This window comes from Lithobates pipiens, unplaced genomic scaffold, assembly GCF_037356315.1.
Source record: "Lithobates pipiens isolate NorthernLeopardFrog02 unplaced genomic scaffold, aLitPip1_a1.2 Scaffold_23, whole genome shotgun sequence".
Classification (NCBI taxonomy): Eukaryota; Metazoa; Chordata; class Amphibia; order Anura; family Ranidae; genus Lithobates; species Lithobates pipiens.
In genome coordinates, this window is record NW_027507785.1 from 326,287,898 (window position 1) to 326,313,091 (window position 25,194).

Genomic DNA, 25,194 nt, shown 5'->3' on the forward strand with positions numbered 1-25,194 from the left:
CACGTTGAAATTCTGAAGAGTGTCTGAGACGGTCTTTATAAATTGCCCTTTTTGTGTTTCATTTTTGTCAACTGTCACTTCTGCCTGAGGAAGGAGTCCTCAGTGGCCCCAAAATGTTGCACTGTTTGGTTAATAAATGTATTATTTATGCCTTTCTATAATGCCGTGCTAGTTATACCTTGCATTTTGGACTCTTCTCTCTAGAAAGTCTCTAATTATATATATACGTTTCCTCCCAAGGAGCCGCTGCAGGGTTAGCGATTTACTTGTTTTGGAGGATCGGTAAATAGCACATCATTGCCTTAAGAGAAGCAGCATTCATTGTCTTTTTATGTTTTCATTATTGCAGAGCCTAAAGGTGGTGTTCCGGGAGCCGTTTCCAGAGCAGCCGCAGAACAGCGACAGTCCGTTACCTCAGCTGGTCTCCACGTACCACCACCTGGAGTCCGTCATCAACACCGCCTGCTTCAATCTGTGGAGTGGTCTTCTCTGACAGCGCCTTCCCAACGTCCGCCAATACTGTACCGCCAATCACGTCTTCTTACTGCCACACTGGAATGCCAAAGCACAGGATATAGGGACGTTCTCCTGGAAAAGTGTGAGGTTTATCCCTGACAGGAGATAATTTCTGTGATGCACAGGTGCTCTATAACTTCTACAGTACAAAGAACTGCTTCCAAAGGACTGTTTAACAAAGAAGCATTACTACAACCTAAAATCATTGTTGATTCCCCAGTTCTGATCTGTGGGTGCTTTATCCAATAAAATCACATCTTTATGTCTGTGCTCCACCCCAGACTGAAGCCCAATTTATGGACATTCCCATGGGGGAGCTAGAGCACTGTAGCCACCTCACCCTCTCCGCTGTTTACAAGCGCTCTCCTTGTGTTGTGATCCAAGCTGACCCCTCCCCCAATGTAGTGAATGATGGCACTTGTTTCCAGCCGGCCTGCTAATGGCAGCGATGAGTGCTGTCACCCACATCTATTAGATACTCGTCTCCAGCTGAGCAGCTTGGACAGAAAGTGGTGAGTGAAGGCAGGAGTGCTGTTGACCACACTAGTTCAGCAACAAGAGCACGCATCAGAGTGGGACCAAGTGCTACATGCACTTCGTCCTTGGGAAATTTATCAACAATTTTAAGTTGTGGGTTGAACTTCTATGAAATAAAACAAATGCAGGTAAGAGATACACTGAGACTAGACCTATAGCTGCAGCGACCTCCCAAAAGCTTGTCACCACCAAACCTGACATATAAAGCCAACACCTGTAGACGGTTTAGGAACTTGCAGCTAAGCCCTGTCCTGCACATTTCTATTGATGCATCACTATGGAGAGGAGTCTTACTAGCCATTAAAAATGTACAGGAGGCAGGAAGGGGCTGGCAGGCTTTTGCATCACCAGGATTTGGCCTTGCCAGGGAAGTTTGGGAGTCTGCTCTAGGTGCCTTCACTTTATACCTGCAGCAGCTTTTTATTTATTTTTATAATTTATGTATGAGCCCTCTTTTTTGACATTGGCCACTCTGAGACAGAGAGAAGGCTTTTGTCCTTCACATTGTTCAGGCAGAACCTCTTCACAACCAGATCTGTCCCAGTGCTGCTGATTTCAGCTAAGGGTTTAGACCGTATACAGCTCTGAACTCTGCTGTTGAAGTTGGTGGGCTGAAGGCTATCAAACGTTGGTTGGCTGAAGGCTATCAAGCGTTGGTTGGCTGAAGGCTATCAAGCGTTGGTTGGCTGAAGGCTATCAAGCGTTGATTGGCTGAAGGCTATCAAGCGTTGGTTGGCTGAAGGCTATCAAGCGTTGGTTGGCTGAAAGGCTATCAAGCGTTGGTTGGCTGAAGGCTATCAAGCGTTGGTTGGCTGAAGGCTATCAAGCGTTGGTTGGCTGAAAGGCTATCAAGCGTTGGTTGGCTGAAGGCTATCAAGCGTTGGTTGGCTGAAGGCTATCAAGCGTTGGTTGGCTGAAGGCTATCAAGCGTTGGTTGGCTGAAGGCTATCAAGCGTTGGTTGGCTGAAGGCTATCAAGCGTTGGTTGGCTGAGGGCTATCAAGCGTTGGTTGGCTGAGGGCTATCAAGCGTTGGTTGGCTGAGGGCTATCAAGCGTTGGTTGGCTGAGGGCTATCAAGCGTTGGTTGGCTGAGGGCTATCAAGCGTTGGTTGGCTGAGGGCTATCAAGCGTTGGTTGGCTGAGGGCTATCAAGCGTTGGTTGGCTGAGGGCTATCAAGCGTTGGTTGGCTGAGGGCTATCAAGCGTTGGTTGGCTGAGGGCTATCAAGCGTTGGTTGGCTGAAGGCTATCAAGCGTTGGTTGGCTGAAGGCTATCAAGGCTGAAGGCTATCAAGCGTTGGTTGGCTGAAGGCTATCAAGCGTTGGTTGGCTGAAGGCTATCAAGCGTTGGTTGGCTGAAGGCTATCAAGCGTTGGTTGGCTGAAGGCTATTAAGCATTGAACATCCCCCTCTACAATTGAGGATAGCTTTAAAAGGAGCCTATCGGACATTATGGAGGCTTTCCTTCTGAAAATGCTAGATGCTTGGCTTTCAAGTTGATTCAGTGACTTATTTTCTGAGGTACTCGCCAAGAATATTTATGCAGTCTAATCTGCATGCTTGTTCCAGGTCAATGAGTAAAAGGACCATTGTCAGAGAGAGCCAGGCAATTGGCATTCTTAGGAGGTCAGCAATGGCGGCCTTCGTCTTTCTCACAGGAGGAGGTTCCTTTTACTCTTCCCAAGAGCTGCATCACAGGACCAAGTGTTAAAAGTTAAGTCCATGAGATGCCAATTCATTTCCCAGAGAGTCAGACACTTCTCCGCCGGTCCTGGCTCTGCTACTCGCTGCTAACCACCCGTGATACGCCACAGAATCTGGATAGAGGCTAAAAGCACCACGGACATCACTCAATGAGAATTCCTGTTACAAACTGTTTTATTTTAATCCTGAAGCCATTGCTGAATTTAATTATCAGATGTAAGATTTTATGTAAATGTCATGTAAATCTGATAGAATATTCTAATTATTTGAATAAACGAGTATCTTCTATGTAGAGATGGCTTTCTTCTAGTCAGTGATGAAGAATATTTGTCTTGGATTGCTCCAGAAAAAAAGTAAGATACTTCCTGTGCCTGGGTACTCCCGCTTCATAGCCTAGTAGCTGTGCTGTATTTCTGCAGTGCGAGATCTTCTAAGCCACTGGTCTGGATACAGCCCTTTGCTTGCCTTTATCCGGGCCTTGGGGCACCATTACTTACACTGACAGTACTGCATTATTTAATTCAATGACACCAACGATGGGCCACTATGCCCCCCGCTGACGCCAACGATGGGCCACTATGCCCCCCGCTGACGCCAACGATGGGCCACTATGCCCCCCGCTGACGCCAACGATGGGCCACTATGCTCCCCGCTGACGCCAACGATGGGCCACTATGCTCCCCGCTGACGCCAACGATGGGCCACTATGCTCCCCGCTGACGCCAACGATGGGGCACTATGCCCCTCGCTGACGCCAGCGATGGGGCACTATGCCCCTCGCTGACACCAGCGATGGGGCACTATGCCCCTCGCTGACACCAACGATGGGGCACTATGCCCCCTCCCACTGATACCAACGACGGGTCACTGTTCTTCCTCCTACTGACCGCAGGGCGCCATGTAATTCTTGTATTCCCACTGACCACCAATCTCGAGACATTGTCTAACCTCAATGATGCAGGCATTTTCTACTCCCACAGAGCACAGTCTGGCCCTCCTGATGTCTAAAGGACAAGTAAATTGACTTAGTTTAGAATATTTGGACACCCCTGCTTTAAGGTATAGCTGCCTCTGACTGCTAGTCTCACCAGATTTGGTGATGTCACTAATGTGCTGTTCACTGTTCTTGCTGGAAAGGAAGCTGTACCTGAGGACCTGTAGTGCAAGGATCTACAGCCTGCATTAATTCTGTGAATCTGTGCTTCCTCCACCTCTCCTTCTGCTTTATTTTTTATAAGTTGGATCTTTTTTATTACGTTTTTTTTTTATCCAAAAAATAAAACCAGAACAGATGGAATGGCCCATACATGTGCTCAAAGTTATACATGCAATGTAACCTAGATATAATATAACACCACAAAAATAGGGTTGTAGCTGGCAAACAGCATTACAATCGGAATGATGTGCAATATACGTAACCCCTAATGTTACAAGTATGATTCACACTACATATTAAAACAGGAGTGAAGACACTTTATCAAAAAAGTAACATGGTTATAGGCCGTACTCCATTCCCCACTGAACTGGAGAAGAAGGACCGGGAGTGAGAGAAAAGATACGTTATGTAAAAAAGATCAATCTTGTGAACAAGTGTTCCATCAGTTTAGCAAACCTGTGAGATCTGCAGGCTCTCTGCTGCTTTTAAAATTCAACATCAAAACAGACGGACTTTAAAATCCTGTATTTCACTAGATAAGCTGAGTTTACTGTTAAAAATAAGTGTGAAATGCAAGACTCCAGTGGGAGTAACAAGATGGCCGCCTTCTCACTGTATACTTGCAGCTGCCGAGTGTGGGTGTACCAAGCTGGTCGCCTTCTCACTGTATCCTTACAGCGGCCGAGTGTGGGTGTACCAAGCTGGTCGCCTTCTCACTGTATCCTTACAGCGGCCGAGTGTGGGTGTACCAAGCTGGCCGCCTTCTCACTGTATCCTTACAGCAGCCAAGTGTGAGTGTACCAAGATGGCCACCTTCTCACTGTATCCTTACAGTGGCCGCGTGTGGGATGTACCAAGATGGCCGCAACGGAACGTCACTTCCTTTACAAAATCCGACAGAACACCGGCATAAATTACGATTCTTCAAAGATCACATGACCGGGATCTTGGCCACATGACCAGGTCATGGAGTGACATCTGGGGGGAACATGATTTTGCATTTAACAACACTAATGTATCAGTGTGCAGCAACTGTATTTCAGTTTTAAAGCTGAACTGCTAAATACACAGAAGTTGATGTAAATTTAAAGGAGCTTTACCCTGACTGCTTTTAACCACTTCAGCTCCAGAAGATTTTACCCCCACCTTCATGACCAGGCTATTTTTTTTGCAATACGGCACTGCGTGACTTTAACTGACAGTTGCGCGGTCGTGTGACCCTGCACCCAAATAAAATTTTTATTGTGACTGCGACATTACGGCAGACACATCAGACATTTTTGGGACCATTGTCATTTATACAGCAATCAGTGCTATACAAATGCAGTGATTCCTGTGTAAATGACACTGGCAGTGAAGGGGTTAACCAGTGGGTGGCAGTGTAGGGGGTTAAGTGTTCCTAGGGGTGTGCTACTAACTGTGGGGGGCTAGGCTTTGTGTTAGTGAACACTGATCTCTGCTCCAATCACATGGAGCAGAGATCAGCGTCACTTGTTGCTAGGCAGAATGGGGAGATGCTGTTTACAACGGCATCTCCCCATTCAGTCTCCCCGTAATACGATCGCGGGTAAGCCCGCGGCGACCGGGTCCCGCGGACTTTTAGGCCAATATGTATTCTGCTACATATTTTTGGTAAAAATAAATAAATAAATAAATCCCAGTAAGTGTATATTGATTGGTTTTCGCAAAAGTTATGGCGTCTACAAACTATGGGATAGATTTAGGGACTTTATTTTTTACTAGCAGGACTGCGACATTGCGGCGGGGACCAGTGACACCAATACAGTGATCAGTGCTAAAACAATGCACTGTCACTGTATAAATGACACTGGCAGGGAAGGGGTTAAATGTGTTCTCTATGAGTGCTTTCTACCTGTAGGGGGAGTGCTTTGACTAAAGGATAACAGAGGCCCGTTTTCCTTTCTGGCATAACAGCGGCATGCCTTGTTTACATAAGCAGACCGCTGTTCCGCCTCTCTACGAACGATCGCGGGGTTCCCAGACAGCCATTGTGGCCGCTGGATTCACTAACTGGCTCCCGCTGTGTCCAATCACAGCGGGGTCCGGCCACGCACACAAGAACCGATCACGAGAATCGCGTACATGTATGTGATTTTGCACTTAAAGGGCCACCCTGCCGCAGTATATATATATATATATATGTGAGGCGGTCCTTAAGGGGGTTAAAAAAAAATGTAAATAAACATTCAAACACCCCTCTATGTCCCACGGCTCTAAGACCGAGAACTGAGTGATCACATGACTGCTGATGGCCTGCTCAGTGCAGAGAGCAGCGATTGTCAGTCACCGCTCTCTGCTCTGCTTCTCCGACACTCAATGGAGCAATAAGCAGGGAAAGGGGCGGGTATAGCTGGCTCCGTCCCTCAGCGACAGGTGGAGCCATCTGTCAGTCAGCTGTGTGGATCCTGACAATCTTATCGGGATCCTTCCAGAGCCTGAAGCTCTCCATTCTTCTCCTCCAGCTTTCAATGGAGTATTGAGCAGGGGAGGTGGCGGACGCATTTGGCACCTGGCTCTCTGCCGCATGCTGAGAGGTGGAGCCAGCTGTCAATCAGGCAACTGGGTGGATCCCGACAGTATTGTCAGGATCCTTCCAGAACCTGAACCGGCTCTGCCAGGGGCGTTGCTAGGTGGCCGGGGGGGTAGTGGCACACACTGACTTGCCTGACCAGGAGGCTTCATGTGTCCTGCAGCAGCAACTCAGCCGTCCATCTTCACAGCAGGCAGCTGGAGGAGAGCCGAGCGGGGATCACACGTGGCAGCTGCATTGTAATTCCCGCCTTTTGGGGACTGCAGCACCTATGATGGACATCCCACGGTCCCACCATTGGACCAGTGGGACGTCCATCAGCACTGTAGGCTCCAGAAGGTGGGGCCTGCTACGTGACTCGGTGGCGCTCAGGATAAGATCAGTCCCCGCTCGGCGGCTATAAATAGAACGATGCCCACTCGAGACTTGGGGCTTCAGCCACGGTGAGCTCCCCTCTGCCGACGCCACTGGGCTGTACGTGTGACGTATGGCCACAAAATGCTTTGACCATGCAATAATACATAGCTGTGTGTTTTCTATCTGCCTCTAGTTTAGATTTGGTGATGTCACTACCGTGCTGCTTACTGTTCTCCTTGCTGGAGTGGAAGCTGCACCTGAGGACCTGCAATGGAAGGATCTCTCTGCTTCTTCCATTCTGTGGCTCTGTTTCCTGCACCTCCTGTCACTTCATCTTTACTCCACCAGCCAATCGATGAAAGGGGGGGGGGGGGGTGCGCTCTGATATACAGAAGCAAAGCCCTGCTCCTCTACCAAGATGTCTGCCCCCCGCCCCTCCCCCCCACAGAGACAGTGAAGACAAGGTACATGGGAACTTGCAATGTGATTTATTGATTAGAACATTACCTTCATATCCCTCCACAGGAAATTCTCCTGTGTAAGAGGCATAGAGAAACAAAGTAACATTTTATTTACCATGAACAAAGAATAATTAGAAGCGAGAAACAGTTATTATTTACAATCAACTAGAATTACAAACTATTTTATTACAAATGCAGAAAGCGCTGCCTTTGATCACCAAGAAGTACAGCTTGGACCGGACTTCCTCCTGTGAGTTACCTGAAATCACTTTTGCTTTACCTATTGTTATAAAAATAATACTCCCTTCCCGTATTTTGCTCTACAGATCCTCTGCCCACTCCGTATTTATTGCTCACAGGATGCTGGGAGTTGTAGTTCAGGCTGCGGTCTTGCAGTTGCATTAGAGCAGGGGGAGGCAACCTGGGGGTCCTCCAGCTGCTGGTAGAGCTGGGCAATTTTCTCCAAAAAAAAAAAAAATCTGCCATCTTTTTAAAAAAAAAACTTGATTCACGATTTGAGTTTTTTTTTTTTTTGATGGACACTGCGTCGGTCCTGCGGAGCTGCAGGCAGCAGTTTTTAGGCGAGGCCGCAGCACTGCGCTAGTCCTGGTGAAAAAAAAAAAAAATCGTTTGGCTAAAAATTTGAATCGATTTGACCTCTCAACACGATTTTTTTCCCCAGCCCTAGCTGCTGTAGAACTACAAGTCCCATCATGCCTCTGGGAGTAATTGAAACTTCTAGCCTTGCAATGCCTCATGGGAAATGTAGTTTTACAACAGCTGGAGGGCCCTCCAGGTTGCCTCCCCCTGCATTATGAACGACACCCTCTGGATTCCAAGGCTTCAGTTGGACTTGGATCGATCTTCACGCCTCTTATGGTATTCCTGCATCCAGCCGAGTCCGGCTACGGTGTCACCTGGAAAACACAACAGCGTTTATAAAAAGGTTAAAGGTTTGTTATACCGCGGCCACTGCCAGGGGGACAGGGTGATGCACCGAGTACAACACAAGGGTTTAGCTTATTTATTTATTTTTTGCATCAAAATGCTGCAAATTACCTTGACTTTGCGCCGGGCTGTTCACATTAAAAATACTTTTCCATTGCGTAACCACTTGCAGACCCAGTCTTCTGGCAGATAGTGTCCTGCCATCATATAGTGTCCGCGCAGACCTGGCTTTTTCTGGCACTTTTTGTTTACAGGTTTAAATCGGTATTTTTTTTTGCTAGAAAATTACTTATAACCCCCACAAACATACTTTTTATTTTATTTATTTTTTTAGCAGAGACCCTAGGGAATAAAATGGCGATCATTGCAATTCATGTCACATGGTATTCGTGCAGCGGTTTTGAAAATGCAATTTTTTGTGAAAAAATTAATTAATTAATCAATAAAAATAAATAAACACACTAGTTACCCCAATTGTTTTGTACAATGTGAAAGATGATGTTAATAGATGAGTAAATGGATACCCAACATGTCAATAACATGCTTTAAAATTGCGCACGCTTGTGGAATGGTGACAAACTTACGGTATTTAAAAATCTCCATAGGTGACGCTTTCAACGCCAAGGGCTAGAATTATTGCTCTCGCTCTAACGTTCGTGGCGATACCTCACATGTGTGGTTCAAATACTGTTTACATATGAAGGCGCGACTCGCGTATGCTTCTTGGCACGAGCACGGTTAAGATGGCGGCGCTTTTTCACTTTTTTTTTTTTTTACACTGTCCCTTTAATTATTATTTTTTTTAACTTTTATTCCTATTACAAGGAATGTTTCCATTCCCTGTAATAGGATTAAAAGTAATACAAATCAAAGGGACAGTGTAAAGATAAAAAGTAAAATGAATGTAATAAAAATAAGGGATGACAGGTCCTCGTTATGGAGAGATCTGGGGGTCAAAAAGACCCCAAATCTTTTACCTTTTAAAAGTAAAAGCAAAAGCTAAAAAAATTAAATAAAAAAAGAACAATTTGATCTTTCGCTTTTTTAAATAAAAAAAAAAATACAGAAAAAATAAATTTCTTCCAGCCTGGACAGGAAGTGACATAGTGACGTTGCTTCGGTCCTCCAAGGCCATAGAGACGATCAACGAGTGCTAACTTTTTGGTCGTCTATGGAGGCAGCCGGCTGCACCACTGACTCGTTTCCCATGAGCAAGCCGGCCGTATGCAGAAAAAAAAAAAAATGAATATAAATAAATACATTTTTTTATACAATTATATATATATATATATATATATATATAATCTTCAGCCATAATCCTGGTAAATCACTTGCCAACTGCAATACATATATATATATATACGTTGTGGTTTGCAAGTGGTTAAGGCCCCGCTCCCACACAAGCTTATTGGAACTGCGGGCAGAATCGCATGATTCTGCCTCCGATTCCGGAATCGCAGCAAACCGTGGTTGTGGTGTCATAATATTTTAATGATACCCCAAATGCAGTGCAATTATTGTGTGACAAAACTCGCAACACCAAACGCGCTTGGCTTGGTGCCAAAATCTGCTATGGAGTGCAGGGAGGTCCATTCAAAATGAATGCCGCTGCTCCAAAAAAAAAGCATGGCTCGGGTGTGAACGGAGGATCCTAATACTCAAAGATCATAGGATGGCTTCAGTCAGGATAGGTCTATGGGACCATGGCTAAGGGAAAAAAAAAAAAAACTTTGGACACACTTGCGCTGTGGCTAAACCGCAGTGTGAAGCCGGCCTTATGCCGCGTACACACGGGCGGACTGTATGGCCTACTTAGTCCGCCGAAACACATTTCAGCGGACAGTCCGCTCGTGTGTGGGCTTGGGCGGACTTTTTCAGCGTGCAGTCCGGCGTACTAAGTATTTCGGAATTTCCGTAATACTGTCCGTCGTACTCGCATTTCGGCGGACAATCCGCCCGTGTGTGTGCCAGTCCGCCGTACTTTTGAAATGAGCGGACTTTTCCCGCCCGGAGAAAAGTCCGCTCATTTCGAGCGGGTATCCAGGTAGGCGGGACCCGCGAAGGAGACGACGCTGGCCCCGCTGCCTGGTATGGACTTAACGGGGAACCCCAACGCCAAAAAAAAACGGCGTGGGGGCCCCCCCCCCCCCCCCAAGTCCACAACAGACCCTTGTCCGAGCACGCTACCCGGCCGGCCAGGAAAGGGGGGCGAGCGAGCCCCTTCCCCCCCCCTCCTGAGCCGTACCAGGCCGCGTGCCCTCAACATGGGGGGGTGCCTTGGGGAAGGGGGGGCCGCGCGGCCTCCCCACCCCAAAGCACCTTGTCCCCATGTTGATGAGGACAAGGGCCTCTTCCCGACAACCCTGGCCGTTGGTTGTCGGGGTCTGCGGGCGGGGGGCTTACCGGAATCCGGGAGCCCCCTTTAATAAGGGGGCCCCCGGATACCGGCCCCCCACCCTATGTGAATGAGTATGAGGTACAATGTACCCCTACCCATTCACCTGTAAAATAAAAGTACAAAAAAAAAAACACAACACACGAGATAAAATACTTTATTGCACAGCTCCGGGGGTCTTCCGTCTTCGGGGGTCTTCTCGCCGGACTCCTCCACTATCTTCTTGTAGCTCTTTTGCTAGCGGAGGAGTCCGGCTTTCTTCCTCGCCGCCGCCGGCCTCTTCTCGCGACTTCGGGGGTCTTGTCCCACTCTTCGGTTCTTCTGCCGGGCCACCGCGCCTTCTTATAGCTCTTTTACAGGAGGTGGCCCGGTCTTCTGTCGCCGCTGCCGCCGCCCGTTCTTCTTCTTCTTCTCCAGGAGATGTTGACTCGACGCTCTCTCCGGCCGGAATGCCAGGGACGCACTGCGCGGCCACTTATATAGGGACAAGGGGCGGTGTCACATGGCTTTATGTCACATGGGTTGGTGTCACATGGTGACCCCACCCCCTTACGATGTCATAGTCCCCATGTGACACCAACCCATGTGACATAAAGCCATGTGACACCGCCCCTTGTCCCTATATAAGTGGCTGCGCAGTGTGTCCCTGGCATTCCGGCCGGAGAGATCGTCGAGGCAACATCTCCTGGAGGAGAAGAAGAAGAACGGAAGGCGGCGGCGACAGAAGACCGGGCCACCGCCTGTAAAAGAGCTATAAGAAGGCGCGGTGGCCCGGCAGAAGAACCGAAGAGGGGGACAAGACCCCCGAAGTCAGGAGAAGAGGCCGGCGGCGAGGAAGAAAGCCGGACTCCTCCGCTAGCAAGAGAGCTACAAGAAGATAGCGGAGGAGTCCGGCGAGAAGACCCCCGAAGACGGAAGACCCCCGGAGCTGTGCAATAAAGTATTTTATCTCGTGTGTTGTGTTTTTTTTTGTACTTTTATTTTACAGGTGAATGGGTAGGGGTACATTGTACCCCATACTCATTCACATAGGGTGGGGGGCCGGTATCCGGGGGCCCCCTTATTAAAGGAGGCTCCCGGATTCCGATAAGCCCCCCGCCCGCAGACCTCGACAACCAACGGCCAGGGTTGTCGGGAAGAGGCCCTTGTCCTCATCAACATGGGGACAAGGTGCTTTGGGGTGGGGGGGCCGCGCGGCCCCCCCCTTCCCCAAGGCACCCCCCCATGTTGAGGGCACGCGGCCTGGTACGGTTTAGGAGGGGGGGGCGCTCGCTCGCCCCCCTTTCCTGGCCGGCCGGGTAGCGTGCTCGGACAAGGGTCTGTTGTGGACTTGGGGGGGACCCCCACGCCGATTTTTTCGGCGTTGGGGTTCCCCTTTAAGTCCATACCAGGCGGTCAGCGACGTCTCCTTCGCGGGCCCCGCCTACCTGGAGACGCGCTCGAAATGAGCGGACTTTCCTCCGCGTGTGTGGGCGAGTCCGTTCATTTCAAAAGTAGGGCGGATAGTATGGCGGACTTAGTGCGCCGTATTAGTCCGCTCAAAAAGTGGTGTGTGTGGTCAAGTCCGTTCATTCAAAAGTATGACGGACTGTCCGTCGGATTGTATGACGGACTAAGTAGGCCATACAGTCCGCCCGTGTGTACGCGGCTTTAGGAATTATCCACAAATACATTGGGGGGTTTATTTACTAAAACCAGAGAGTGCAAATTCTGGCGCAGCTCTGCATACAAACCAATCAGCTTCCAGGTTTTAATCGGCAAAGCTTAACCACTTGGCGCCAAATCACATATGTTATACCGGGGTTATGGCTGCAGCCGACGTTGCTTTTGTATCCAACAGCAATCCTAGCAGCTGATTAGCCTCTGGATTGCTTTTACAGGTGGCAAGAAGGGACGTCCCTTCCTTCCCACCTGCGCTTCGCCAACTCGGCGGTGCCATCGGGTTATGACAGAGGTGGCTGGGGACCTCTATGGTCTAGGTCAGGGGTCCCCAAACTACGGCCCTCCAGTTGTTCAGGAACTACAATTCCCATCATGCCCAGTCATGTCTGTGAATGTCAGAGTTTTGCAATGCCTCGTGGGACATGTAGTTCCGCAACAGCTGGAGGGCCGTAGTTTGGAGATCCCTCCTCTAGGAGGCCAGAAGCCGATGTTATGATGTCACTTCCGGTTAGGCAGATGTAAACACTTCCTTTTTTTTTTTTATTTGGGATCAATGTTTTTTATTTTATGCTTTCCAGGGTAGACAAGAGATTTGAGGTCTTATATGGTCCCAAATGTCTCCATATTTTTTTATCACAAGGGATGTTTACATTTCCTGTGATAGGAATAAAAGTGATCAAAAAAACAGAGACAGTGTAAAAATAAAACAATAAAATGAAAAAAAAAAAAATATATATATATATATATATATATATATAAGAGCTGCATGTATCGTAGTTTGTCGCCGTTCCACAAGTGTGCACAATTTAAATCGCAACATGTTAAGTGTCTATTTATTCAATCCAACTCCATCTTTTATATTTTAACAAAAAAAATTACAAATTGGGATATATATATTGTGTTTTTGCATTAAAATTCATTGAAGTGTATTTTTCCCCAAAAAAAAAAAAAAAAAAGAAAAGAAAAAATCACTGTGCAAATACTATGCGACAAAAAATTGCAAAATTTCTATTTTCTAGGGCATTGATGGCAAACCTTGGCACTGCAGATGTTTTGGAACTACATTTCCCATGATGCTCAAGCACTCTGCAATGTAGTTAAGCATCATGGGAAATGTAGTTCCAAAACATCAGGGGTGCCAAGGTTCGCCATCACTGTTCTAGGGTTACTGATAAAAAAAATATTATATATTTTAGAGCAGCATGATTCTGGCCAAAATGAGAATCACGATTTTTTTTGCTTAGGAAAAAAAAAAAAAATCATGATTCTCTCGGCGTAAAATCTTTTACATTATACAAAAAAGTTTTTTTTTTTTTTTATTCATTATAGTGTCATTTTTTCCGAAAAAATTGCATTTGAATGACCGCTGTGCAAATACAGCGTGACATAAAATAATGCAATAACCACCATTTTATTCTCTAGGGGTGTCTACTAAAAAAAATATATACATATAATTTGTAGCAAAAAATAAAAAATTTTTTAACTTGAAACCAACAAATGTTAAAAAAAAAATAAAAAAAATAAAAAGGTTTAGTGTTTAAACTTTCCTCATTTACCCACCAAAGTTTATTCCTTTGATATAAAGGACAAATCCTTATAATGTTTATACTTAAGTTCCACTGCTAAAGAATGTTGTGATTCTTGGCAGACTGCCCGGGTTTTTTTTTTTTTTTTCCTTTCTTTTGACAGCGGCTTCAGCAGAGTGGAGAGAATTCTCTGCATAGAAAGAATCAAGAAATACTTTGTCAAGATCGCAATGGGGAAAAAAAAAAAAAATCGCGATAACGATTAATCGTGCAGCTCTCATATATTTATATATACACACATTTTATATATATATATATATATATAGTGTAACTTTCTTGGGGGAAAAAAATGCAGATTTTTACGTTTAAGGCTGGGTTCACACCATTTCCACACGTGGCTCCCAGCAGGGGTCCGGTGCGTCCCTGTTTGCCGTTTCAGGTCCGATTTCAGCCCCGAATTTTTGGCTGAATTCAGATCTGAAACAGACCAAAAGACGCACAGGACCCCCTGTGCAAATTCGCGCCGGAGCCGCAGCGGAGATATGTGAACCAGCTCCATAGAGAATCCGTTAAAATCTCCTGCTTTTGCGAATCGGATGCGGAGAAATCGCAAACCAGCCTTAAGTGACAGAAAAATCCTGGTCTTCAAGCAGTTAATTGAACAAGCTGGAAGCTGATTGGCTACCATGCACAGCTGCACCAGATTCTGAGTTCTCCAAACTAGCCCCCCCCCCCATATTCACTCCGGATCACAACGGGTAAAAATCGCAAGAGAAGTCGCTCCCTATTGTCGGCAATTGGCACTGTTCAAATCAATGTGGTGCTGGCATCGATCTGAAAAAGTACTTCCTGCACTACTTTTGGCGATTTCGGGCGCGGCTTCTATGCACCGAAGCTGCACAGATGTCTTTCAATTCGCACCTGAAGTCTCATTGACATGCGGCATTGAAACAGTGCGATTTCAGGTGAAATCGCATGATTTCAAAGCTGCATTCAATGTGAACGAGGGCTTACTAAACCCCCCCCCCCCCCGTATCCATGTTTATAACAATGTAACATAAGTGAATAACAAACCGGTTGAGGTTGCCTCCCCCCCCATGCTGGCCACTCACCACGAGGTTTGTATTCGCACCCGACGTATCCCTGGTAGCCCAGCTCCTCCAGAAGGTCAAAGAGATACGGGAAATTCAGCTCTCCGGGACTGTCCGGCTCGTGGCGGTGAGGGACCTGTGCGATTTGGACGTGACCTGCACACAGAGAACCATAAAAAGCGTTATTAGGGGCGGTCCTCCCCTCCCCCGCTCGCCCTTTTCCTGGAGAAATCAGCTTAATAGACATGGTGAGGAAAAGACAGACCTCAATCAATAGGAAAGTAAACAGCGGAGGAAGTAGATCAGAACAATTTCTAATTTGCCGTTCGGCACTAGTAAATAAGCGCACTTTCCCGGCAAATGTCACCAGCCTTCTATCCACCGACTCTTTGCCGCCATTATCTCGCCCGGAACGTATAATTAGAACAGCGTGATTTCTGGCAGACGGGTCCGGGCGCCGCTGGCAGCTGCACAATGGGAAGTGTCTGTTTTGCCGATGAAGATGTAAATCGTAGCGGCGGGCTAATCGCAGCTATCGCCGGGGCGAGATGGTGGGGGGGGGGAGGATTCGGAGTACTCGGTGAAGGATGCCGCTTGAGTACCTAGAGCTCTTCTAAAAACATTGGTGAGTATGAAAACGGCGGGTACTACTAGTACGGCGGCTGCGAATCAAAGCCACCGAGAATGGCGCACTTCACTGTGCGCCACTTAATGAGAGATCCACTGTACAGGATACGCGGAAATTTGTGTGATAAATACAAATCATCAAGGCTCTTATCTGTAGCGAGCTGATTAACCACTTCCAGACCGGACCAATTTGCTGGTCAAAGACCAGACCACTTTTTGCGATTCGGCACTGCGTCGCTTTAACTGACAATTGCGCGGTCGTGCGACGTGGCTCCCAAACAAAATTAACGTCCTTTTTTTCCCACAAATAGAGCTTTCTTTTGGTGGTATTTGATCACCCCTGCGGTTTTTATTTTTTGCGCTATAAACAAAAATAGAGCGATAATTTTGAAAAAAACGCATTTTTTACTTTTTGTTATAATAAATATCCCCCAAAAATATATAAAAAAAATTTTTTTGCCCTCAGTTTAGGCCGATACGTATTCTTCTACATATTTTTGGTAAAAAAAAAATCGCAATAAGCGATTATTGATTGGTTTGCGCAAAAGTTATAGCGTTTACAAAATAGGGATAGTTTTATAGCATTTTTATTAATAATTTTTTATTATTTTTTTTTTTACTAGTAATGGTGGCGATCTGCGATTTTTATTGTGACTGCGACATTGTGGGGGACCCATCGGACTTTTTTGACACATTTTTGGGACCATTGTCATTTATACAGTAATCACTGCTATATAAATGCAGTGATTCCTGTGTAAATGACACTGGCAGTGAAAGGGTTAACCAGTGGGTGGCAGTGTAGGGGTTAAGTGTTCCTAGGGGCGTGTTACTAACTGTGGGGGGGTTGGGCTTTCATTTAGTGTACACTGATCTCTGCTCCAATCACATGGAGCAGAGATCAGCGTCACTAGTTGCTAGGCAGAATGGAAAAATGTTGTTTATACAGCATTTCCTCCATTCAGCCGCTCCGTGATACGATCGCGGGGTTGCCCGCGGCGATCGAGTCCGCGGGTCCCGCGACCGGACTCACGGGGGTCCCGGGCGGCGCGCTCCCGATGCCACGGCGGCAACGAATATTGGACGTACATGTACGCCAATATGCCTGCCTGTGCCATTCTGTCGACATACATCGTCGTGCGCTGGTCGGGAAGTGGTTACGTTGCAGCGACTATGAATTGAAATCCGTATAATTCATTGCGTTCCAATTTATTTTATTTTTTTTTATGAATTTTGACAAATTCGGAAATATCCGAATTACCGAAAACCTGTTTAACAATTTTTTTTTCCAAATATTCGGAAATTCGAAAACCTGAAATAACAAACTAATAATAACTCTTACTATTAAATTATAGGTATTGGAATTTCCTTTCAAATTTGGCTGTTCGTGAACGTAACAAATACGAATTTATCCAAAGTTACAAATCATCCGAAATAACGAATGCCGCATCTAAACGAATGGAATGTAATTAATTCACAAATAATAAATAATAATAAAAGCGTTTTATTATTATTTATTATTAATTTGTTCCGTTCCACGTTGTTTAGTTGCGGCGTTTTTTTTATTTTCGGATAATTTGTAACTTTGGATAAATTCGTATTTGTTACGTTCACCAAGAGCCAAATTTGAAATTAAATTCTAATACCTGTAATCTAATAATTCGTTATTATTAGTTACTCTTTTGAAATTTTCTGATTTATTTTTATTTTTTTTCCAGGTTCTTGAATTTTCAAGTTTATGAACTGCAATCGAATGACCCGAAAAAAAAAATACGAAAACGAACAAATTTTGTCAGCAGTGCATATATCTATTGATCAGTCTGGTAAAGCACCCTAGTGTACCCAACTTGAGGCCCAAGGGTAACCCTTGTGACCGCGAAGTGCGGCCCAAAGGTCTCGGCAGTCCAGTGCTAGAAGTATTGGTTTGTAACCAGTGGCTGATTGTGCAATGTAGTTTTACCGCTACAGTGCAGGGCGGCTGCGCAGTCATGTGTGCGTTATATATATATATATATATATATACACATGCACATACATACACACACACACACACACACACACACATATACACACACACACATGATTTTTAATAATTGGACACCCACCTGTCCCAGGGTCCACGAAGCCACCCTCCTCTCGCCCTCCTCTCTGGGGCGCCGGCATTGTAGCGCCCAGCTGTGGCTTCACAGCCTGGCACGCACTGCGCATTGGCAAGCCGCGCTGTGACTGGCTGGGCAATCTTTTGGGACCTGTGACGTGGGAGTTGGGTGCCTATTCTAACTCTGTACACGCCCCCCCCCCCCCCAAAAAAAATGGCATTCCAAATGTGGCATGTCAGGGGGTCACCAGCACTTAGACCCCCTTTCACACTGGGGTGCTTTGCAGGCAAAAATAGTGCCTGCAAACCGACCTGAAACAGCCACTGCTGTCTCTCCACTCTGAAAGCCCCGAGGGCTCCCACACTGGAGCGGTGCGCTGGCAGGATGCTAAAAAAAAAAAAGTCCTGCAAGCCGCATCTTTGGAGCGCTAGAGGAGCGGTGTTTATACACCACTCCTGTCCATTGAAATCAATGGGACACCATGGCTATACCGCCGACAAAGCTCTGCTGCAGAGGCGATTTGCGGTGGTTTTTAACCCTATCTCAGCCTCTAGCGGGGGGGGGGGGGGTAAAGCCGTTGCTAGCGGCCAAATAGCGCCGCAAATCTAACGGTAAAGCGCCGCTAAAAATAGCTGCACTTTACCGCTGACGCACCTCCCGCCCCAGTGTGAAAGGGGCCTTAAAGTGGAAGGGCTGGGAGGATTGGAGAGGATGTACCATTTGTGAAGAAGTGAACTTGCACTTTAAGGCTTGGTTCCCACCTACGGGTGTGCCCGGGCACAGGTGCATTTCAATGCTGCGTGTGTACAGTGGCCTCTTCATTTCAAAGGGCTGATCTAGGCACGAGGAACATGGGAGAGAAGTCTCGGACTCTCCCCCCCCCCCCCCCCCCCCCAAAAAAAAAAAGCGCACGGCCCCATGAGGTTTGCTACCCGCTGCATTTGCAGATGCGTGGGAGTGCCATTAATATGTATAAGAGAAGATAAAGAAGACAAATGCTTTATTGTCATTGCAAACAAGTTACAATGAAATTACTTTGTAAAAGAAACGCCTCGCAATTTATAACATAAAAAAAAAAAAAATACAAAAATATAAAAATAAAATAAAAAATAAAACTCCTATAACAGGTACCAAGTCGCTGCGACTAATTGACATATTTTTCTCCTTGGCAGAGAAGTCAGTTAAAAAAAAAAACTGTTAAAGTCCAAATAAATAAATAAATAAAAAATGAACTAATTCAGAGTTTTAGTGTTATGATCAGTTCACACTACTGCGACCTGCGGTGCGACTTTAGTACTACAGTAACACCTTGGATTGCGAGCATAATTGGTTCCAGAAACATGCTTGCAATCCAAAGCACTTGTATATGAAAGCAAATTTCCCCATAAGAAATAATGGAAACTCAGACGATTCGTTCCACAACCATTTATTGATAAGTCCTTCAGTTTATAGTCCATATAAAAAGATTCTAGCAATGTGATTGGTTGTGTAACCATAAAATGTCCATCCACACATGGAAGCCTCCGCAAGGGGATTAGAAGCAAAATCCACAAGAAGCTACAGAGTATAAAAGAGAAGAGAGGCGCCTCTAAAGCCTCATACGCACGATCGGACTTTGTACAAACGTTCCCGTGGATTTCTGTACAAAGGGCGTCGGCCGTGAACTTGTATTGCATACACACAGCAGGACTTTTTCAGCCAACTTTCACCAAATCACGTGGTTTTTCTGCTCTTTACCGCCACCTTTGGTCAACTGCTGTATTGTTGTCTGAGCTTTTGCATTGGTTCTGAGCATGCCTGTTTGTAAAGTCCTATGGTTTTCTGTACACACGATCGGACTTTGCTCCATCGGACTTATGTTGTTGAAATTTTGTCCGTTCGCACAGCCAACAAAAGTTTGTCCGGTTGGAGCGTACACACGGTCGGATGTTGCCTTAAAACAGCTAATTTGCTTGTTGTCAAAAAGTCTGATCATGCGTACGAGGCTTTAATGTAGCAATCTGGTTACATTTAATGAAGGTACAACATTTAGCAACTCATATGGTTGATGATTAAAAGAGGCACATCTAAGTATGGAGGCATCCGGGGTAAAGCTGTCCACATAGACCATCCCCCCGCACCGCCGCCTCTCACCGCTGTCAGTCTGCAATCGTGATCGGGAAGACTACCCTGCAGTAAAGCGATCTGAAAGCGAAGCTTGAATCGCTCATGGAGCGCAGCGTGGAAGCGATGACATCAATGGCGGAGCGGAGGATGGTTTATGTCAGAGATATGCAATTAGCGGACCTCCGGCTGTTGCAGAACTACAAGTCCCATGAGGCATAGCAAGACTCTGACAGCTACAAGCATGACACCCAGAGGCAGAGGCATGATGGGACTTTTTTTGGAGGTCCGCTAATTGCATATCTCTGGTCTATGTGGGCAGCCTTTACCCTTAGATGTGGCTCTTTTAATCATCAACCATGTGACTTGCTAAATGTTGAACCTTCATTAAATGTAACCATATTGCTACACTTAGAGGCGCCTCTCTTCTCTTTTATACTCGGTTGTGACATGACGCTACTTGTATATCAAGATGAAAATGTAAAAAAAAAAAAAAGTTTCTTGTTTTGCAAAACGCTCTCAAAGCAAGTTACTCTCAATCCAAGGTTTTACTGTACTTTGATGCGACTTTAGAAGCGACTTTCAGGGAATGCCTGGGTAGTCTTCTTGTGAGGACGGATCCAAATCACATCATTGTAGATGAGGATTCGACTCGGAGGCGACTTCCATTAAAGTCTATGGGCTCAAATCGGAATAGAAGTCGCTGTGAAGTAGCACAGGAACCTTTCCTGAAGTCGGAGAGTCTTCAGTAATGCTAATAAGGAGACGCCTCTCATTGTCTAACACGAGATTTCACGTTTCATGCAACTTGGGGGGGGGGGGGGGTGGGCTCTCACAAGTCGGATCCCAAGTCGCGGCAGTGCGTTATTTAACCACTTCAATACCGAGCACTTTCACCCCCTTCCTTCCCGGACCAATGTTCAGCTTTCAGCGCTCTCGCATTTTCAGTGACAATTGCGCGGTCGTGCTACACTGTACCCAAATGAAATGTTTATCTCCCACAAATAGAGCTTTATTTTGGTGGTATTTATTCACGACTCCGGTGTTTTTTTTTTTTTTTGCGATATAAGTGAAAAAAGAGCGGAAATTCTGAGGGAAAAAAAAAACAATATTTTTCTTCTTTCCATTTTAAAAGAAATCCAATAAAATCGAATTTTGTTATAAATTTAAGCCAAAATGTATTCTGCTACATGTCTTTGGTAAAAAAAAAAATTCCTTTTAATTGTATAATAATTTGGTTTGTGTGATCACAGACAGATGTGCGCAGGTGATCACGGGCAGACGTGCGCAGGTGATCACGGGCAGACGTGCGCAGGTGATCACGGGCAGACGTGCGCAGGTGATCACGGGCAGACGTGCGCAGGTGATCACGGGCAGACGTGCGCAGGTGATCACGGGCAGACGTGCGCAGGTGATCACGGGCAGACGTGCGCAGGTGATCACGGACAGACGTGCGCAGGTGATCACGGACAGACGTGCGCAGATAATCATATGATTGTGGGACATATGATTTTAGTGGGACATATGTGAGGGACAGGTGTTTTTACTATGTGGGGACATGTTTTGGGGACGTGTGTGTTTACTTTGTGTTTTTTACACTGTGTGGGGACACTAGGTTGGTGATCAGCGAGTAAAAAGCTGTAAAAAACAGCTCATACTCACTGATCACCAGCCGGCTGCAGCGATCCGCTCTCCTCTCTCCTCTCCTCGCCGACAACTTCTGTGCGAGGAGAGGAGAGCCGACCGCCTAGCAACTGGCTCTCTGTTTACATCACGAGACAGCTGTGATTGGACACGCCCATCATGTGATCAGGAGGGCCAATAAAAGAGCCCTCCTTCCGACCAGAGATGCGCCTTGTCCAGGTGGCACGAGCGCATCGGGATCGCGCCACTGCGTGGGCTCCTTCTGAAGGATGTTCCTGAGCGTCCTCTCAGGAGGTGGGAGCGCCCACCCGGCCGTTCATATACAGTGGCCGGGTGGGAAGTGGTTAAGAAAAAAAAGAAGGGTTTAGCGTCAGTGTGTTGAAGGAGGACAAAAAACAAACAAAACAAAATTGGTACGATTATTTCTTGGCCTTACTACAAGTACAAAGAAGCACCGGCGAGGGACCCCGAGAGGAGGAGGATCGGGGCTGCTCTGTGCAAAAGCATTACACAGAATGGGGAGGGGGGAGGGGGGGGGACGGGCAGCAGCAGCAAGATATGGTAGTTGGTAAGAAAAATTCATGGGTTTAAAAAAAATAAAAAAATGAAAATAGATTCTTTATTAGAAAATGAAAGTATAATATTTTATGATAGTTAAAATATGAGCTCTGATGGGGGGATATCCATACCAAATACACAAAAATGATACATAGCATTACATAAGACATTATGTAATGTTATGTATAATTATCAGAGCTCATATTTTAACTATCATAAAATATTATACTTTCATTTTTCTAATATAGAATCTATAATATTTTTTTTTTTAAACCCCTTAGTATGGATGGATCAGCTAGGGTTGCTGACATCGCGGGATCCCTGGACAGGTAAGTGTCCTTAAATTAAAAAATCAGCAGCTACAGTATTTTAGCCATTGACTTTTAATTATTATTATTTATTTATTTATTTTTTATAATACAGGCTGGACCTCCCCTTTAAGGTTTGTTCTGACCTTGGTCATGAAAGGGTTAAGATATAAAAATAAAAAAAAGGTAAACAATGTGATGCGTTGTAACAATACAGGGCACCACCCAACACAACGCACACCAGAGCATAACGTGTACCGCCATCACCGTGGTACAGGGAGAGAAACAAAGGCTTCCATCATTGCTGATCCTATTTATTAATTCATTTTTTTTTTTTTTTTACGCGTTTTATAAGGATTTTCTATGGTTGAACAATGAAAACACAGAATGCAAACTTTGCAAAGCATTCTAGAGGAAGCGCAGAGCACACAGATCAATGAGGGGTGAATAGGAGGAATCTGTGTGGGAAGCGCATGGATAGCTGTATGTAAAAAAAAAAAAAAAAGGGATCACCCGAGGAGCTAAAGCACAGAGGAGCAAAAACACAGAGGAGCTAAAGCACCGAGGAGCAAAAACACAGAGGAGCAAAAACACAGAGGAGCAAAAACACAGAGGAGCTAAAGCACAGAGGAGCAAAAGCACAGAGGAGCAAAAACACAGAGGAGCAAAAACACAGAGGAGCAAAAGCACAGAGGAGCAAAAACACAGAGGAGCAAAAGCACAGAGGAGCAAAAGCACAGAGGAGCAAAAGCACAGAGGAGCAAAAACACAGAGGAGCAAAAACACAGAGGAGCAAAAACACAGCAGTGTATAGAAAGAAGTGAACAGAGGTCAGCGTATCGGGAGAGTCTCCTCCATGAATATACTGTATCCTCCCATCATCATGGAAAAATGGGAATACAAAGTTCCCAGGTTGCCAACAAACCTTCTATATCCCCTTAAAGCAGAGGTCCACCCTAAAGTGGACCTTCCGCTCATCGGAACCCTCCCCCCCCCCCCTCCGGCGCCACAATTGGCACCTTTCAGGGGGGAGGTGGGGTGCAGTTACCTGTACAGTACAGGTATCTGCACCCACTTCCGGGATAGCTCTCTGCGGAAAGGGGCGTAGATTACGCCCCTTTCCGCAAGTGCCCGCCCCTTTCCGCAAGTGCCCCGCTGCCTGCTGGGAAACACACGGATCCCAGAGACAGCGGGGACCATCCTTATTGCGCATGCGCAGTAGGGAACCAGGAAACGAAGCCGAAAGGCTCCATTTCCTGATTCCCATACCCAAGATGGCGGTGGCAGCACTCGAGTGACGATCTAGAGATCGGCTTCGGGTGCCGACATCGCGGGCGCGCTGGACAGGTAAGTGTCACTATTTTAAAAGTCAGCAGCTGCAGTATTTGTAGCTGCTGGCTTTAAAAAAAAAAACGAAAAAAAAAAAATGCGGAGTCCCGGCGGACTCCCGCTTTAAGCCCCCGGACCAATTTGCAGCCAAAGGACCAGGCCCCTTTTTTGCGATTCGGCGCTGCATCGCTTTAACTGACAATTGCGCGGTCGTTGCGACGTGGCTCCCAAACAAAACTGGCATCCTTTTTTTTTTTCCCACAAACTGAGCTTTCTTTTGGTGGTATTTGATCACCCCTGCGTTTTTTATTTTTTGCGCTATAAACAGAAATAGAGCGACAATTTTGAAAAAAAAAAAATGCAATATTTTTTACTTTTTGTTATAATAAATATCCCCCAAAAATATATAAAAAAACATTTTAGTTTAGGCCGATACGTATTCTTCTATATATTTTTGGTTAAAAAAAAAAAAAAAAAGCAATTAGCGATTATTGATTGGTTTGCGCAAAAGTTATAGTGTTTACAAAATAGGGGATAGTTTTATAGCATTTTTATTAATTTTTGTTTTTTTTACTAGTAATGTCGGCGATCAGCGATTTTTATTGTGACTGCGACATTATGGCGGACACATCGGACATTTTTGACACATTTTTGGGACCATTGTCATTTATACAGCAATCAGTGCTATTTAAATGCACAGATTCCTGTGTAAATGACACTGGCAGTGAAGGAGTTAACCACTAGGGGGCAGTGTAATGTTATGTATGACGTGATGGTTTTCTTTGTTTATTGTAGGGGGGGCGTGGCCTGGCTTGTGACGTCACTGATCATCCTTCCCTATAAAAGGGGACACAGGATCGGTGACAGCCACACAGGGAGAGGTTTGTTTACACAGACCTCTCCTCGTTCTTCAGCTCTGTGACCTGATCGCGGGACACCGCTGGTCCCACGGCCACAGTCAGAGCACAGGACCAGATCGGGAGCGCACGGCCGGCGGCGCGCTCCTGACCCACGGCTGGGCACTTAAAGAATAACGTACCGGTACGTGATTGTGCCCAGCCGTGCCATTCTGCCAACGTATATCGGCGTGAGGCGGTCCTTAAGTGGATATACAGTGCAAGAGGACACTTCAGACCCCCCAATGACACAGACCCCCCCCCCCCCCCCAAAATGACAGACCCCGAGCCCTCACAGCTTACTTCCTTTCTGAAAATACAAAGTTGTCTGGCTGCATTTATGTTCTCCTTAGTTACTGATCTGGAAGAAGCATGCTCCCAGTGTAGTCAGAAGCTGATCTGCAGAGAATTCATTAGAAGTGGGGGGGTCTGGGGGGGGCGGGGGAGGGATAGCTGAGGTTGTTCCCAAACCAAAGTTACAGCAGATGGAGGATGGGAGTTGGAAGTGACCGATCCAATGTACAGTCATGGAGGCCCAGCAGAGATCACAGTCTGTTCAATGAAAAACGGAAACATCTCCCAACCCACATCAGGGATCAGAAAAGCTCTTCATCAGGGCTGATGGGGGGGGGGGGGGGGGACTTTCATCTCCTTTCCCAGGAGGTCGGATTTTCAGCTAATACTACCTCAATACCTCTGCATGATGTCGTGTCCTCTCCACCCAACCCAA

General features: G+C 46.2%; 2 protein-coding genes across 9 annotated transcripts in view; one reads left to right on the forward strand and one right to left on the reverse strand.

Moving 5' to 3' along the window:
• The window catches only part of SZT2 (SZT2 subunit of KICSTOR complex), a 297,498-nt gene extending 294,450 nt beyond the window's left edge, over positions 1-3,048 (forward strand). For 6 of the 7 annotated variants that reach the window (XM_077450667.1, XM_077450670.1, XM_077450668.1 and 3 more), the window contains one exon: positions 350-3,048. In XM_077450667.1, coding sequence (XP_077306793.1) covers positions 350-493 — 144 coding nt within the window. In that variant the 3' untranslated portion in view covers positions 494-3,048. The remainder of the gene's footprint in view (positions 1-349) is intronic. The other variant, XR_013262121.1, reaches the window with a different exon arrangement.
• Positions 3,049-7,289: 4,241 nt separating this feature from the next.
• Positions 7,290-25,194, reverse strand: part of HYI (hydroxypyruvate isomerase (putative)) — a 39,911-nt gene continuing 22,006 nt past the window's right edge. Inside the window, exons 7-8 of one of the 2 annotated variants that reach the window (XM_077450673.1) lie at positions 14,925-15,059; positions 7,290-8,198 (exon numbers count right to left, since the gene is read on the reverse strand). In XM_077450673.1, the coding sequence (XP_077306799.1) occupies positions 8,125-8,198; positions 14,925-15,059 (209 nt within the window). In that variant the 3' untranslated portion in view covers positions 7,290-8,124. The remainder of the gene's footprint in view (positions 8,199-14,924; positions 15,060-25,194) is intronic. The other variant, XM_077450674.1, reaches the window with a different exon arrangement.